Below are 18,151 nucleotides of genomic sequence, written 5' to 3'. Positions count from 1 at the left end.
TTTCAGCATATTTTTTAGATGTATTTTAAAGATGTTTATTAATAATAGTAATAACCTGATTAGCTGGTTGTGTTTAGTATTAGCAGATGTAACAGATTACATGTAGAGTCAATACAAATACACACATTCCTGCCTGGCAACATGAATGAAGTGACGAAGTGAGATTCATATCCCCCGTGTATTCACACAACTTGAAAAGTTACAGCTTGAGTGTAAAGTTTGTGACGCTCTGTTACAAAAACCTGTCAGTGTTGAGATTCTGCTCCTGTGGTCTCTGACATGCTGAGATAAATCAGAAGAGGGAACATCAGCACCCAGAGCTCTACAGCACCTCGTATGAAATCAGGGTTATTCATGTACCTGTATAAACCAGAGACTGTCTGTGGTGCTAACAATATAATAGCTGCTGTTCTGATGACTGGATGGAGTTATTTTGAGTGTAGACACAGCAGCTACAACGTTAGCCTAGCCGAGCTTTAATCAAACCAATCTCCATTCAGAAAACAAACATTTCAAAGTGTTTTGGTTGTTGTGTTGCAGACAGACCTGACAAAGCATTAACTCAAATGATGTTTTTATTTCGGCATCCTTTCCATATGTTTATTGAAATGAATTCACAGCAAATTCTGTGTACATTTGGTTCAAAGTGCTAAAGTGTACTAGATTAATTCAGCTGAAGTTATGAATTCAGAGGCAAACCTAACTAGGCAAGAGGCAAAAAGATTTAAGGATTAGCCAATCATGATCCTCTGTCATGTTAATGTTACCTCTGCTCTTTACAAGAACTAATGATGTGTTTAAAACATGTGTTGTTTCCACAGACAGAGAGCAGGGTCTCTAGTCTCCAGCTGGCTAAAGAAGAGTGACCAGTCTGAAGAGGAACCTCCAGACTTCAGTGATGACCCTGGACCCTCAGACACAAAGTAAGAGTTTCTACTGTAACCTGACCTGGAGAGGATTCAGCTTTTATATTATCTGATCATGTAAACATTTCTTTAATAATAACAGTACATAAGCGCAGTAGAGTACAAACAGACGTGGTAGAGTTACAATAAACAGGCAGAATAGAAAACCGTATACATTATTTAAGGACATTTAAATATGCTATTATATTATCATTGTATCAGTGGCATAGAAAGGTTTAAATTGCAAAGAATATTCTTAAAACTAGATTTATATCTTTCTACTAAATAATTTGTTTTCAGCATCTTTTTTAGATGTATTTTAAAGATGTTTATTAATAATAGTAATAACCTGGTGAGCTGGTTGTTCTAGTATTAGCAGATGTAACAGATTACATGTAGAGTCAATGCAGCAACACACATGTGTATAAACCAGAGACTGTCTGTGGTGCTAACAATATAATAGCTGCTGTTCTAATGACTGGATGGAGTTATTTTGAGTATAGACACAGCAGCTACAACGTTAGCCTAGCCTAGCTTTAATCAAACAGATCTCCATTCAGAAAACTAACATTTCAAAGTGTTTTGCTTGTTGTGTTGCAGACACACCTGACAAAGCATTAACTCAGGCTTTTTCAAATCACTATCATTACGTTGTTATTTCGGAATCCTTTCCATATGTTTACTGAAATGTATTCACAGCAAATTCTCTGTGAATTGGGTTCAAAGTGCTAAAGTGTACCAGATTAACTCAGCTGATGTTATGAACACAGACACAAAACTGTGTGGTTTCATAATGATATGAATAACTAACCGCTATCTACCTTATCATGATGACATATAATCTAGAGATACAGACTTTAAAATATCAATCTAGAATTTGCCTCCTTGTTGTACCTTTGGTGAGAATCAGCTCCTCTAATGTAAAGTGTTATAAAGGATGTGTTCATCTCCACAGAGGGAAGAGGAAGAGTGGTGTTCCTGTGGAGGAGCAGCTGTCCAGCTGTGCTCTGTGTCAGGACGTCCTGAAGGATCCAGTCTCTACCAGCTGTGGACACTGGTTCTGCAGACAGTGCATCACCTCATACTGGGAGCAGAGACCTCCATCAGGAGACTCCTGCTGTCCCCAGTGTGGAGAAAGATGCAGAACCAGAGCTGGCCTGCAGACAGCCAGTCAGACCAGCTCTGTACGAGGTAAGAAAATGAAAACATTAGCCGTGCACTAATATAATATTTACGTATGATAGTAAAGATATCTGCCAGCTAGTATTTGGTGGTTCTTTCTGGAGTCTTCATGTCCAGGATTTTTCATTTTTATGTTTAGTGTCGTGTTGTAAAGGATAGACATTAAGATGTTTTATAAAAATCATGACATTTTAAACCCTATTTTTTTGTTTTATTTTCATCATCTGATTCCCAAAAGCATTTTCCTGATTCTCTCATGTTTCCTTCTCTTCCAGCAGATAGTGGTCTGCAGGAGGTTTTAGATGAACATAGGCTCAGTCTGAGGAGGAGATGTGAACATGTGACTGAAGGAACTGATGAAAGTGAAACCCTCCTCAACAGGATCTTCACTGAGCTCTACATCACACAAGGCCAGAGTGAAGAGGTTAATACCCAACATGAGGTGTGGCAGCTGGAGACAGTTTCCAAGAAAGAGACCCTCCATGAAACTCCAATCAAGTGCCAGGACATCTTTAAAGCCTCACCTGACCAACAGACTCACATCAGAGTGGTCCTGACCAACGGAGTCGCTGGAGTTGGAAAAACCTTCTCAGTGCAGAAGTTCACTCTGGACTGGGCCGAGGGTTTGGGAAACCAAGATGTCAGTCTGGTGATCCTGCTCTCCTTCAGGGAGCTGAACCTGATCAAAGGTGAGCAGTACAGTCTTCTCAGGCTGCTCCATGTTTTCCATCCAACCTTACAGAAGGTCACAGCAGAGCAGCTGGCTGTCTGCAAAGTGCTGCTCATCTTTGACGGCCTGGATGAAAGCAGACTTTCTCTGGACTTCAGAAACAATGAGGTTGTGTCTGATGTCTCTCAGCAGTCCTCAGTCAACGTGCTGCTGACAAACCTCATCAGGGGGGAACTGCTTCCCTCGGCTCTCGTCTGGATAACTTCCCGACCTGCAGCGGCCAATCAGATCCCTCCTGAGTGTGTGGACAGGGTAACAGAAGTACGAGGCTTCACTGATGCCCAGAAGGAGGAGTACTTCAGGAGGAGATCGAGTGATGAAGACCTGTCCAGCAGAATCATCTCTCACATCAAGAGCTCCAGGAGCCTCCACATCATGTGTCTGATCCCAGTCTTCTGCTGGATCACTGCTGCAGTTCTGGACCACATGTTGACTACAGACCAGAGAGGAGAGCTGCCCAAGACCCTCACTGCCATGTACTCACACTTCCTGCTGGTCCAGACCAAGAGGAAGAAGCAGAAGTATGAAGAGGGACATGAGACGAGTCCACAGCAGCTGACGGAGGCTGACAGGGAGGTTCTTCTGAAGCTGGGGAGGCTGGCGTTTGAGCATCTGGAGAAAGGAGACATCATGTTCTACCAAGAAGACCTGGAGCGCTGTGGTCTTGATGTCACTGAGGCCTTGGTGCACTCAGGAGTTTGTACACAGATCTTCAAAAGAGAGAGTGTGATCTTTGAGAAAACAGTCTACTGCTTTGTTTATCTGAGCATTCAGGAGTTTCTGGCTGCAGTCTACTTGTTCCACTGTTACACCAACAGAGACACAGAGGTACTGAAGGACTTCCTGCAGAGAGACTATAGCAACATATTTAGCAGTGATGATGATTACCCATCCCTGGATGTCTTCCTAAAGGGAGCCATGGAGAAATCCCTCAGAAGTGAAAATGGCCACCTGGACCTGTTTGTCCGCTTTCTCCACGGCCTCTCTCTGGAGTCCAACCAGAGACTGTTAGGAGGCCTGCTGGGTCGCACAGACAACAGTCCAGAAATCATCCAGAGAGCCATCACCAACCTGAAGAAGATGAGAAGTGATGAAATCTCTCCTGACAGGAGCATCAACATCTTCCACTGTCTGACAGAGATGAAGGACCACTCAGTACATCAGGAGATCACAGAGTTCCTGAAGTCAGAGAACAGATCAGAGGAGAGATTCTCTGGGATCCGCTGCTCAGCTCTGGCCATCATGCTGCAGATGTCAGAGGAGGTTCTGGATGAGTTGGACCTGGAGAAGTACAACACATCACGGGAGGGACGACGGAGACTGATTCCAGCTGTGAGGAACTGCAGGAAGGCCAAGTAAGTCCAGATGTGATTAACTTTATAAACTAATTTGGATCAGAAGTTTAATTATTCCAATGAACACTATAAAATGTTTGTTGTTGAATACTTTCAGAGCGAAAATTAAATGATCCTAGTTATTCTATTTATTTATAATAATGTGACATTTTAACGTTTTTTTCTCCTCTTCATATTCCTTGAGTGATGGAGGCGACATGTCAAACTAATTAAGGACTTTAGAGGTTTTATCACAGCAGCATGTATTTACAATTATGAGTGAATGCAATATGAATATATTATTGCATTTTCTTCAACATTAAATCAGATCTGTTTTTACCACAATGCTTAAGAGTTTAAAATAAGATCTGACAGGCTGACAATGAATATAGAAAACGTTATTGTTAAAGGGGACCTATCATGCAAAATGCACTTCAAAGTCAAGTCAAAGCCAAAGTCAAAAGTCAAAGTCAGCTTTATTGTCAATAATTCTACATGTTGTACATCCAGAAATATCGAAATATCGTTTCCCGCAGTCCTACAGTGTGACATATATACATAAAACAAAAAACAAAAAGGGCCTAGATAACCGGGGTATACAGTTTAAAATGTTAATAATATAATTTAAGTGTTCAAAGTACAGTTTCAGTGCAGTAGCAGCGGAGATGGGCAGAAAAGTGAGTTAGGGGGTTAGAGTCCAGGACCATTTGAGGCAGGGGAGAAAAGTCGGAGGCAGGGTGGAGAGTTCAGGGGAGAGATGTCAGAGGGCAGAAGAGATGGAGGGAGGGGAGAGAGTTCAGCATCCTGACCGCCTGGTGGAGGAAGCTGTTGCCCAGCCTGGAGGTGCGTGAGCTGAGGCTGAGGAACCTTCTCCCTGAAGGCAGGAGGCTGAAGAGGCTGTTGGAGGGGTGGGTGGAGTCACCCACAATGCTGAGTGCTTTGCGGGTGAGGCGGGTGTTATATATGTCCTGTAGTGAGGGGAGTGAGGCACCGATGATCCTCTGGGCAGAGTTCACTATGCGCTGCAGGCTCTTGCGGTCGGCGGCGGTGCAGCTTCCGAACCACAGCGTGATGCAGCTGCTGAGGATGCTCTCGGTGGCGCCTCGGTAGAAGGACAGCATGATGGGGGGTGATGCTCCGGCTCGCTTGAGCTTCCGGATGAAGTACAGGCGCTGCTGGGCTTTCCTCGCTAGAGCGGTGGTGTTGTTTTTCCAGGTGAGGTCATCAGTGATGGTCACACCAAGGAATTTGGTGCTGGTCACCTGCGTCACACCAGCGCCGTTGATGGTCAGGGGGAGTGGGGGTCGACGGTGGGTTCTCCTGAAGTCAACAACTATCTCCTTTGTTTTCTCCAGGTTGAGGAAGAGGTTGTTGTTTTGGCACCACAGGGCCAGCTGGTTCACTTCCTTCCTGTAGTTAGTCTCATCGTTGTTGCTGATGAGACCCACCACAGTAGTGTCGTCTGCAAACTTCACGATGTGGTTGGTGCTGAAGGTGGGTTTGCAGTCGTGGGTCAGCAGAGTGAAGAGAAGTGGGCTGAGCACACATCCTTGGGGGGCCCCTGTGCTCAGTATGAGGGTGTCTGAGGTGTTATTGTTGACCCGTACAGCTTGTGGTCTCTCTGTGAGGAAGTCCAGCAACCAGTTGCAGAGAGAGGGGCTGGGGCCCAGGTCTGTACGTTTTTGTACAAGCTGCTGGGGGATGATGGTGTTGAATGCTGAGCTTTTGTACGTCTTTTATACATGAATATGTGTCCCCGGTGTTCCAGGGAACTCACCAAGTGTCAGAAAACACAACCCTCTCTATTTTCCTCCATACTCAAATCTCTAAAAAAGGGGCTGCAACGGATCTGATAAAAACTGATCCAGATTTGAACACTGTCCTGACGTCAGGACGGTGGCGCTACGGCTATTGGGCCAACTCTCCACCTATCAGGGGAATGTGGGGTTGGGCCACGGCCGGCCATTGCCGCTCGAAAGCGCTGGAGACGCTGTAGTACATATGCCAGGCCTGTAAGTGGCGTTGTAGTCTGCCACAAAAGCAGCGAAGAAGACTTCCCGCGCATAGTTACCATGGTTACCCTTCTGTTTATTCTCCGCTGTGGCTTTCTTTCTCCCTCCCCGAGGCAAGCGTTTGCTCCCGCTGCTTTAATTCAATGCAATCCCTCCCCGTCGAGGCAAGCACTGTAATTCTCTCCGGTTAGTCCACCAGCAGATGACAAACACCCACCTCTCCGCCTCTTCCAAGGAACGAGGGGACCGTGCGGCAGAGTTTCAGTTAGGTTTTCTTTCGCCGGTCAAGATGTCCGTTAACCTGTTACGCACGGCCCCCCCGGTACCGGGCGGATAAACGCGTCATTTGCAGGAAACAACGTCTAAGGAATCTTAATATTTAATAAACTATGAATGTTTTATATCCATGTAACGTGAAGAAACTCAGCTAACTGATCTTTTTAAAAAAAAAATTAAAAAAAAACCCACAATGCTAACACTCAGCCTCTGAATTAGCCACGAGCGAAAAAATGTAACCTAAAACGGCACTTAAACTCACAATAACTCCCTTATTACTTATCCTAGATGCACAGCCAACCACTCGTTTTGGGTCTCCTGGAGACACAGAATCGTTTGGTGCCCACCTCAACACTCAGTGATAAACATTTGCGACGCTATAAACGAAAGCGTACATCATAACATGTGGAGCTAGGTAGCTAGAAACGCTAACATGGCTTACCTTGGTCAAAACTGGTCTTCAATGGCATTAAAACGATAAAAAAACGATGCTGCAGCTAATCCTTAGGTTAATCCAATGTGTCTGTGTCCTCTTTGAAATGATTTCTGATAATCCATAAGCAATAAAACTGCTTTTTCGTTTCCAAATGCCAGAGCTAGAGATAGGTCCACTCTGCTGTACATTTACATGCGCGCAGCCCCCACCTTTTCTCTTCACAACGTGTGTGTGTAGGGGCCTCCCCCTTCGATTCTATTGGCTCTAACGGTCAGAAAGAGGTGTCAACCATCCAAATCGACCAAGGGGGGCCAGAGATATGGAAAAGAAAACATTTTCACCCAAATCACCTCAGAGGTGGAGTGGTTTTGGCTAAACCTCTCTAAAAAGGTCAAATGTCACTTGTTTTGCATCAATCTTGATACAGGGTACTTATATGTTGTACTTTGGATTCCTAAAGCTTTTAGTCTACTAACCCATCATCCAAGGGTAGTTTTCACTATAAGTAAAAAATAATTTTTGGACGGACACTATAATTTACAGTTTTTTACTATGTAAAATCTGAATTTTCTTTAAAATAAAAAACATCTATATTGATTCTGACACTTCTACATCCAACTCACAGATGTAATCTTGCTTTGATAAAAGAAATTATTCATATAATCCTTTTAGAAGTTAACTTGTAGTCATTTGTTTTGGGCATGTCATTTTCGAGCCTGAAACATGAAAAACAGGCTTGGTGCTTAACAGGTTAAAGTTTAAATCTTCCGGACAAAATTAGAAAAGTGCCGGTCAAAGGTCTTCTTTGTTATTTATTGAGCTTTAAAACAAATGAATAACGACTCTATAGGCCTATAATAATATAATAAAACACGGAGGATGGAGATCTATTTTTCTCCCCCTCTTCTGACAGCCCAGCAGCTGTTCAGAGCACGCTCCCCTCTCCTGCAGTGGGGCGTGGTCAGCTGCAGCTCACAGAATCAGCCCCCTGCAAAAACAGTGCTGGAGAACAGCACATAGAGTGAAATGAGGCATGGCTTAAAATCATGATCTGTTTGGTATTTTGAAAACAGAAACGTATAAATATACCTTATATAGGTATGGCCCTACAATATATCATTAAAGGGGACCTATCGTGCAAAATGCACTTTTGTACGTCTTTTCTACATGAATATGTGTCCCCGGTGTTCCAGGGAACTCACCAAGTGTCAGAAAACACAACCCTCTCTATTTTCCTCCATACCCAAATCTCTAAAAAAGGGGCTGCAACGGATCTGATAAAAACTGATCCAGATTTGAACACTGTCCTGACGTCAGGACGGTGGCGCTACGGCTATTGGGCCAACTCCACCAATCAGGAGGAGACAGCCACGGCCATTGCCGTTCGAAAGCGCTGGAGACGCTGTAGTACATATGCCAGGCCTGTAGATGGTGCTGTTCTCACTGAATCTGCCCTTGCAAAAACAGGGCTAAAAAATGTCAAATTGAGCAAAATGAGGCATGGCTAAAATGCATGATCTGTTTGGTATTTTGAAAAAAAAAAAGTATAAATATGCCTTATATAGATTTGGTCCTACACTATATTATTCAAATATAGCATGATAGGTCCACTTTAAATTAAATGTACATGATATGTCAAAAGTTGTTCCATCAAATTCAGTAAGTTAATATAATGTTTTCTCTGTTTTTATACTAACACCTGTTGTAATATATGTGTCATTATAGGCTTTCTGACTGTGGACTCTCAGAGACTGACTGTGAAATCGTGGCCTCAGCTCTGAAATCTGACCCCTCCCATCTGAGGGATCTGGACCTGAGTAACAACGATCTGCAGGAATCAGGAGTGGAGCTGCTGTGTTATGGACTAAAGAGTCCAAACTGCAGACTGGAGACTCTCAGGTCAGTTCACTGACTGCAGTTCATATAGATCTGTTAGTGTTTATGATTTTCAGAATTTACCTGAAGATATTTTAATGCTTTTATTTTTTTCTGTATTTCCAAATGGAAATGGAATCCAAAGTTTAAGAATACGAAGATCAGAGAAGGCGAATGTGTGAGGGAGAGTGTTTGAGCTTCCACAGACTCACTCTGTGCTCCATGAGTCAGTGAAGATACTGATGACCTGTGAGGGAGATGAAGGAGTTGTTAAACATCTGAGAAAAGTTAAAGTTCCAGATTATCTATCTCATTGCTGACATTAAAACATTGTTTAACTCAGATTATTAAACCTTGAATTATTTCAAACAGGAACATTGTTTTCTAAAATTACATCATGTTTTCTTTATTCAGACTGAGGAGCTGCAGTTTGTCAGAGATCAGCTGTTCTGCTCTGATCTCAGCTCTGAAGTCCAACCCCTGCCATCTGAGAGATCTGCACCTGAGTCACAACGCTCTGCAGGATTCAGGAGTGGAGCTGCTGAGAGATCTTCTGGAGAGTCCAGACTGCAGACTGGAGACCCTCAGGTCAGTTCTCCATCTGTAACATCTGTGCTGAGATGAATATGTGAGAGTTGTGTTGACTCTGAGCTGCAGACATCAGGCTGATATCACTCTGATCCTCACTGAGCATCTTAACCCTCTACAGTCTCAGCCCTTTGTTCACATTGTTGGTGTCCTGGTCTGCTTCAGTAAGAATGCTTGTAAAGCCTCAGCCCTGCAATGCACTGTTAATATTTCAATTAAAATAACAGGAAAAATCCTACACTGCATAATTCACTCTGAACCTGAGATTCATCTTATATTCCCCATCTTGTTTTCATAATATAAATGATGGATAGGAACAACACTCACAGAAAAACAAACAGACTTATGCAGAGACAAAAAAAAGAAGAACACAAAATACATCACATCAGGGCTATGTATCTCTTGCTCACAGGCAATAGCTCTTTGACAGTCATTAAGCATCCCCTCGATTTTTTTATTTAAAAAAAAAAAATGTTTTGGGCCAGATTAGTTTTTATTGGAGATGACAGTTTTTGAACTTGGGTCCTCCGCATGGGAACTGAGTCCGCCAGCTCTACCAGGTGAGGTATATGGCGGTCCAGCAATCCTCCTATTTTAAGCTAAACTAAATCTGGCCTTGTGGGCCTCACCAAATCCCGACCATCCCTTCCACCTCTTCTCAAATTGTTCACTCTGTTGTCTCAGTGCATATGTCAACCTTTCCATTACATATATATCATGAATCCTGTCCATCCACTCTCCCTCCGTTGGAACCTCTTGGCTCATCCACTTCCTCTTTATAGATATTTTGCTTGCTACCCTTAAAATGTAAAAAATGTACTTATTGTCATTATCCATTATATTGAAGTCTACTTAGCCCAGGTACATCACTTCAAATTTCAATAGTACTTTAGCATGAAGTGTTTTTACCATATACTTGTGGACCTGAGTCCAAAGAGAGATTATGGATGGACATTCCCAGAACAGGTGAAAGTGGTTGGCATCAACATTACCGCATTTCCTCCAGCAGTCCGCCCCAGTTTCCCTATACTTTTTTTGAGCAGGCGTGATGAAGAACCTGACCGTATTCTTCCATTCACACTCCATCCAGGTCTGGGAATTGGTTGTTTTCCATTGTTGTTTACTTATTTGTCCCCATTCTTCTGTCGTAATAGTAAAGTTTGCTTCTCGCTCCGACTTTTACGTGATGTGTGATTTATCTAATATAACTCGATATTGATAGATACTATCTATCAATATCGAGTTCTGTAAACCACTATACATTCTTGCTATTAACCCTCTACACTGTTCCGAGTCGTAAGCATCTACAAATACCCTCAACATGCCTTGTTCTATGATTTGTATGTTCTTTTGTGATTTTCTGGTTCAAATAATGCCGTATTTGGAGATACCTGGATTTTCCAGTCAATATTTTAATTTGAGCTTTTCAAAGCATTCTAATAATAAGAATGCTTTGAAAATCTAATCATTTTAGTGCTTTGAGTCTGATTCTGGGCCTTTTCCCCTGCCACACAAATCTAGAGATCATTCTGTCCCATTGTTTCTCAGTGATCTCTACAGGAAGTGTCTGGAAGAGATACAGAAACCTTGGTAGGACATTCTTCTGAATGTCCAGAAGAGGCAGCAGGTTCCACCTTGCTATGTCTGCTTTAATTCTTGAAATCAAAGGCTCGTAGTTAGTTTCAGATAGCTTTTCCAGATCTCTTGGAATATCTACTCCTACAGTAGGTACTTCATGAATTATGTTTCCCATTTAATGTGGTATTTTTCCCTTATTTCCTGAGAGGGGTTATAATTGAACGTGAGGGCCTGTGTTTTCTTAACATTTAATTTATAACCTGATAATGAGCCATATGACTCCAGACTCTTCATCAGCTCAGGGAATGATTGCTCTGGTTGGGTCAGCTATATCAGGACGTCGTCCGCAAATAAGGATATTTTCTGTTCGCCTCCAGCCATGTCCCCTCCTTTAATGTCATTATTCTGTCTTATCCACTGGCTTATTGTTTCTATGAAAATCGCGAAGAGTAATGGGCTCACCAGGCAACCTTGACGACAGCCCCTTTGTAGTATGAAATAATTTGATAGGTCCCCATTAATCTTTACCCTTGCTGATGGTTTGTCATATAACATCTGAATGGTCCTAATTATAGTTTTGGGAAATCCAAATCTTTGCAACACCTTATATAAAAATGTCCATCTGACAGAGTCGAACGCCTTCTCTGCATCTATCCCTACCAATAATGATTTAATATTTTTCAATTGTATGTGTCTTATAATGTGCAGTGTTCTCCTGACGCTATCCTGTGTCTGTCTTTGTTTGATCCGTGTTGATAATCACTGGTAGAATGTTCTCTATTCTTTTGGCTATAATTGATGTGAATCATTTATAATCTTGATTCAGAACACTAATTGGCCTAAAGTTGGAACAGTCTAATTTATCTTTACCTTCTTTTGGTATTATTGAAATTGTGGCCTTCCTCCATGAAGTTGGATCACCCCCTTTTGCAACACAAAGTTAAATGTTCTCAGTAGAATTGGGTCTTATGTTTCTCTAAATGACTTATACCACTCCGAGGTGAACCCGTCTGTGCCAGGGGACTTTCCAAGCTTTAGTCTACCTATAGCTGCATTTAACTCTTCCTGTTTGATTGGGCTGATAAGCCTTCTGTTTTGGTCATCATTTAGCATCGGCAATTGGAGGGACACAAGGAACCCTCTAATCTGTTCCTCATTGTCTATACTTGGTTGTGTATATAATAGGGATGTTAAGATTCACCGATTCGCATCGGTGCACCGGCATAAACGTTCAAGATGCGAGTGCACCGGTTTAAAGAGTGCACATCGGCTACAGTTTGGGTTGAACTCGCGATGCATCGATTGTAGCGTCTTTGCATCGGTAAAAAAAAACGATTCATTCATATAATATCCCCTCATCCTGTCAGCACTCAGCAGAGACGATCTTTGATCTTTGCTTCGCACTACGGAGGACGAAAGTCACAGTTATCAACACACATGGAAGTCGAGGAGAAAGAGATACACAGCGCAGCGAAAAATACCTACAAATCAAACGTTTTGCAACACTTCTAATTTTTCAAGAAAGACGGACAACTTCACAAATAGCAAGCAAATTGTAAACGATGCCGTGCCGCTTCAAAGTACACAAGTTCAATCAGCAGAGACGGTGTTGATGTGAGAATACATATTTATTGCCAGGAATACACAAATGAATGTAATGGAGTTTTGGCGATTAGGCCCCGTTGTGCGGGAGTATCATTCGGGAGGGGAGAACCGATCCGATGAAACCCCCCGGGGTCTTGAGACACTGGTGGTGGTGAATGGATGGTTGGGTTCGGTCTGAAGGGGAGGGGCTTAGCTTGACCCTGGTGGTGGTGAATGGATGGTTGGGTTCGGTATGAAGGGGAGGGGCTTAGCTTGACCCTGGATTCAGAGAGAGGTGAAAAGGGGTGGAGGAGGGTTGCGTCGAGTCACCTGAAATGACAGCTGTCAAGGGGGAGAGCAGATTTAAAAGGTTTAGCGGAGCGCTATGATAGGCTTGTGAGAATAGAGCGAAGTGATTGGTTAAGCTGGGGAGTGACGCCCCCGATCATTTATTGAGAGGAGAGAGAGAGTAGTGACATAGAAATTAATTTAATTTAATTTCAATCTTTATTTCGAACAGATTAAAAAAATAACAAATAAAAAAATAACAAATGTGTAAAACAGAATACCGTATTGTTAAAATACAGTATTTATCCACATTCATGATCATATTTATATATTCAACAAAAAACAAAAAGTCTTCATATTAATAATAATAATAAATCATATGTGTCCGAAAGGGAGTAGGAGGACGCAAATGCTTATTAATTCCCACCTCTTACTTGATCAATGATTGTCCTTTAAATCATTATGCAAGTTATTCCTACGTACATTTACATTTATACATATAAAATAATTTCTCATCTTCAATCACCTCTCTTCATTCTCATAGTTTTCCAAAAAAGTGTTTCTGTACATCCTTTTAAACTGAATTATGCTTGTGCTTTGTTTTAACTCCTGCTCCAAACCATTCCATAAAATCACCCCACAGATTGTTCAGGGTTCCCGCGGGGTCTTAAAAAGTCTTAAAAAGTCTTAAATTTGATAATCTGAATTTAAGGCCTTAAAAAGGTCTTAAATATGACCAAAAAAATAAGAAAGGTCTTAAATATGATTTAGAAGGTCTTAACCTGTTTCACGCCTGCCCCCCCGGTACCGGGCGGATAAACGCGTCATTTGCAGGAAACAACGTCTAAGGAATCTTAATATTGAATAAAACTATGAATGTGTTATATCCATGTAACGGGAAGAAACTCAGCTAACTGATCTTTTTAATTTTTTTTTTCAAAAAAAACCCACAATGCTAGCACTCAGCCTCTGAATTAGCCTCGACGAAAAAACGTAACCTACAAAGGCACATAAACTCACTCAGAACTCCCTTATTACTTATCCTAGATGCACAACCAAACACTCTTTTTTGGTGTCCTGGAGACACTGAATCTAACGGTGCCCACCTCAACACTCAGTGATAAACATTCGCGACGCTATCAACGAAAGCGTACATCATCACATGTGGAGCCAAGAAGCTAAACATGTAAATATGGCTTACCTTGGTCAAAAGTGGTCTTCAATGGCATTAAAACGATAAAAAAACGATGCTGCAGTTAATCCATAGGTTCATCCTATGTGTCTGTGCCTTCTTTGAAATTATTTCTGATAATCCATAAGCAATACAACTGCGTTTTAGTTTCCAAACTCCAGAAGGAGACATTCCTCCAGTTTAGTTTCGCTTTCCACACGCGAAGCGGCAACATTTTTTCTTTACAATGTGTGTCTATGTGAGTCTCCTCCTTCGATTCTATTGGCTCTAACGGTCACAAGGGTATGTCAACCAACCAGATCGAGCAAGGGGGGCCAGAGATAGGTCAAATCCACCCAAATGACCCCAGATGGCCCAGTTTTTGGCTAAATCTCTCTAAAAAGGTCAAATTTCACTTGTTTTGCATCAATCTTGATACAGGGTACTTATTATATGTTTTACTTTGGATTCCTAAAGCTTTTAGTCTACTAACCCATCATCCAAGGGTAGTTTTCACTATCTGTAAAAAATAATTTTTGGACGGACACTATAATTTACAGTTTTTTACTATGTAAAATCTGAATTTTCTTTAAAATAAAAAACATTTATATTGATTCTGACACTTCTACATCCAACTCACAGGTTTATCATTACTTTGAGAAAAGATTATTAATTTAACCCTTTTAGAAGGGAAGATATGGTCATTTGTTCTGGGAATGTCATTTTCGAGCCTGAGACCTGAAAAACAGGCTCAGAGTGGAACAGGTTAAAAATGATGGGATTTGAAAGGTACTTCTGTGTTGCGATCGCGTCTAAAATGTGTTTTGGGGGACTTGTCCGGGCTGCAAAGTAACGGTAATAGCCTTTCAGTTCCCCCCAATTTGTATTGAAATAAATCAACATGGAACCAGTAATCACTAACTTTGTTTCCCCCGGCCCCTTAATGGAGAACACCCAGCTAGTAACCTAGCAACCAAGCTTCAGCTAGCGGCAGTCAGAAACTCATGTCTCTTCGAATCTACTTACAAATAAATATGGGGAAGTGTAAGTTCAACCGTATTTGGTTGGAAAACATTGAATTTAGTGCTTGGTTGAAACCAGTGGAGGGGAACGTGTTTGTAGCCCGCTGCACCTTTTGCAAAAGAAATTAGCGTTTGTTTGGCTAATGTAGCGTTAGCTAGTGCAGCGTTAGCTAGTGCAGCAGCTCCCGCAACAACACTGTTGGACCTCCGGGCGACGTTTGGGTCTTCGAAGTCAACCCTAAAAGCGGAGGTGCTGTAGTGTGTATACGCTAAATACCGTAGCTAAACACCAATCATACAACAGCAACGATGAAAGATTGTAGCCAAGGCAGCAGAGCTCTGAATATAGCTCTTGTTACACTCTCTCTCTCTCTCTCTCTCTCTCTCTCTCTCTCTCTCTCTCTCTCTCTCTCTCTCTCTCTCTCTCTCTCTCTCTCACACACACACACACACACGGGCTGCTCGATTATGGCAAAAATCATAATCACGATTATTGTGGTCAATAATTGATATCACGATTATTAAATACGATTATTCATTGACTTTGAAAACATCCATTTATTGAACTTTAAAACAAATAATAATTTGAACAGTATCTTTTTAACTGTTGATTACCCTGAACGTATAATTCAACTGAAAAAGCAATACAAAAATAAATTAAATAAATGATATATTTAAATAAATAATATCAAAATAATAAATACCAATAAACAAGATCAACAAATATTTTGGAGCGCACTTCCACAAGCTACTAAACATATATAAATATGATAAATAAAAATAAATTAGACTAAAATTAATTAGATCAAATATGTTGTAGTGCACTGTCACAACCTAGCAAAGCTAAATAATAGTTTTTTTCGATTATGTTGTTTTTGTAATTGTGGCAGGCCACGATTAAGGCGATTAAAATACGATTAATTGCACAGCCCTAACACACACACAAGCATACACAGAGACACATACACACTTTTTGGCTAACACAGTTCTGTACTGTTATGCTGTTATGTTCAGTCATTGTTCTTATGTTGAACATGAATACATTTGATTTGTAAGTAATTATGGGACGTATTTCTTCTTTCATAGCAATTTTCCTTCATACTTTCTTGCCGTGAAATAGGTCTTAAATTCTATTCGAAGTGGTCTTAAAAAGGTCTTAAAAAGTCTTAAATTTGAGTTGGCGAAACCTGCAGGAACCCTGTTGTTATACTCTTACTTCTCAGAGTTGTTCTGACCTTGAGTTGTTTAAAATGTAGATTTCCTCTCAAATGATACCCACGCTCTCGGTCTATGAACAATGTTTTTAATTTCCTAGGAAGTAGATTATGTCTTGCTCTGTACATGATTTGTGCCGTTTTAAATTTAACCAGATCAGTGAACTTCAATATGTGTGACTTCAAAAATAATAAATGAGTGTGTTCAAGATATCCAACATTATTGATAACTCATATAGCCCTTCTTTGTAATGTGCATAACGGCTGTAGGTTGGTTTTGTACGTGTTTCCCCAAATCTCCACACAGTAAATCAGATATGGCAATATGAGTGTGTTATATAGAGTTTACAATGAGTTGTAGTCCAGAATGTGTCTGGCTTTTCCCAATATTGCGATAGTCTTAGCCAGTTTTGCTTTTACATGAGTGATATGAGGTTTCCAGCTGATGTTGTGCTCTCAAACCAAGGAACTTCATTTCATATACTCTTTCTATGTTTATGTTGTCTAGTATTAATTGCACCTGAGGATTTGTTTTATGTTTTCCAAATAACATAATCTTTGTTTTGCTTATATTTAATGATTATTTGTTTGTGTCAAACCAATGTTTTACTTTAATCATTTCTGCTGTTATCACTTCCATTAACTCTTTCAAATTGTCACCGGAACAAAAAATATTAGTGCAAACAAAATACATTTCAATATATTTGATACTCTGCAAATGTTGTTGATGTATATTATGAAAAGCTTTGGACCCAACACGGACCCCTGAGGTACTCCACAAGTTATGTTCATGTATTCTGATTTATGTTCACCGATTTCAACAAATTGTTGTCTGTTGCTTAAATAATCTCTCACCCAGTCTAATCCCACCCCTCTGATGCCATACCGTTCCAGTTTTGTCAGTCAAATATTGTGATCTATGGTGTCACATGCTTTTTGTAAGTCTATAAATATTCCCACTGCTTGTTTTTTATTGTCCATGCAGTTTGCTATTTCCTCACTTAATTCCATTAGTGCCGTAGATGTTGATCTATCTTTCCTGAATCCATATTGACTGTCGTCCAAAAGCTGATGTGTTTCCATGAAACTGTCAAGTCTTTTTGTAAAAAGCTTTTCAAGGATCTTGGAAAACTGAGAGAGCAATGAAACGGGTCTGTAATTTGTGTAATGGTGTTTATCCCCAGTTTTATATAATGGTATAACTTTTGCTCTTTTCATTTTATTTGGGAATTTACCAGATTGAAAAGACAAGTTAAAGAGATGAGTCAATGGTTCTGCAATTTCTTCAATAATGTTTTTTACTATAATCATATCAATATTATTCCAATCGGTCGAGGATTTGCTTTTACATTTTCGCACAGTATCTATGATTTATTTTTCTTCGACTGGTGTGAGGAACAAAGAGCTATTGATTTAATTCCAGAGGTCCGTATCTTCCCCTTTAGTTGTTTCTACGGTTTTAATTTGTTCTGCCAGATCTGGCCCCACATTTACAAAGAATTCATTAAAACCATGAACCACATCTTCTGTGTTATTAATAACATTATTTTTGTCCACAAAAAACTCAGGGTAACCTGAGCTTTTTGCTCCATTTCTAATGACACTATGTAATACTTTCCATAAACCTTTCATATTATTCTTATTATTCTCTAATATTTTTATTATAGTATTCTTTTCCTTAGAATATTGGTTAATTTATTCTTATATCTTTTATATTTATTTTCTGCTTCTGAAGTTCTATATTTTATGAATTGTCTATATAGTGTATTTTTCTTTTTGCAGGCATTTTTTAGGCCATTAGTGATCCATGCACTGTGAGTTTGTTTGTGTCTCTCTCTGCATTGTTTCACAGGACAGTTTTTGTCATAAAGTGATTTAAAAATGTTTAGAAATTCATCATAGGCCTTGTCAATATCGTCTCTCTCATATACTACCCTCCAATTCTGATTTAGTAAG

The 18,151-nt window shown here is 40.6% G+C and overlaps 1 protein-coding gene across 1 annotated transcript in view; it reads left to right on the top strand.

Annotated features, from left to right (window-relative positions):
• LOC117497559 (protein NLRC3-like) overlaps nucleotides 1-18,151 on the top strand; it is a 53,796-nt gene that overhangs the window by 11,527 nt on the left and 24,118 nt on the right. Inside the window, exons 4-9 of the mRNA XM_034149529.1 lie at nucleotides 822-923; nucleotides 1,861-2,056; nucleotides 2,170-2,175; nucleotides 2,383-4,172; nucleotides 8,601-8,774; nucleotides 9,165-9,338. Coding sequence (XP_034005420.1) covers nucleotides 822-923; nucleotides 1,861-2,056; nucleotides 2,170-2,175; nucleotides 2,383-4,172; nucleotides 8,601-8,774; nucleotides 9,165-9,338 — 2,442 coding nt within the window. The remainder of the gene's footprint in view (nucleotides 1-821; nucleotides 924-1,860; nucleotides 2,057-2,169; nucleotides 2,176-2,382; nucleotides 4,173-8,600; nucleotides 8,775-9,164; nucleotides 9,339-18,151) is intronic.

The sequence above is a fragment of the Trematomus bernacchii genome, unplaced genomic scaffold (assembly GCF_902827165.1).
Source record: "Trematomus bernacchii unplaced genomic scaffold, fTreBer1.1, whole genome shotgun sequence".
NCBI lineage: Eukaryota > Metazoa > Chordata > Actinopteri > Perciformes > Nototheniidae > Trematomus > Trematomus bernacchii.
This window is presented reverse-complemented; position numbering and strand designations above follow the sequence as displayed.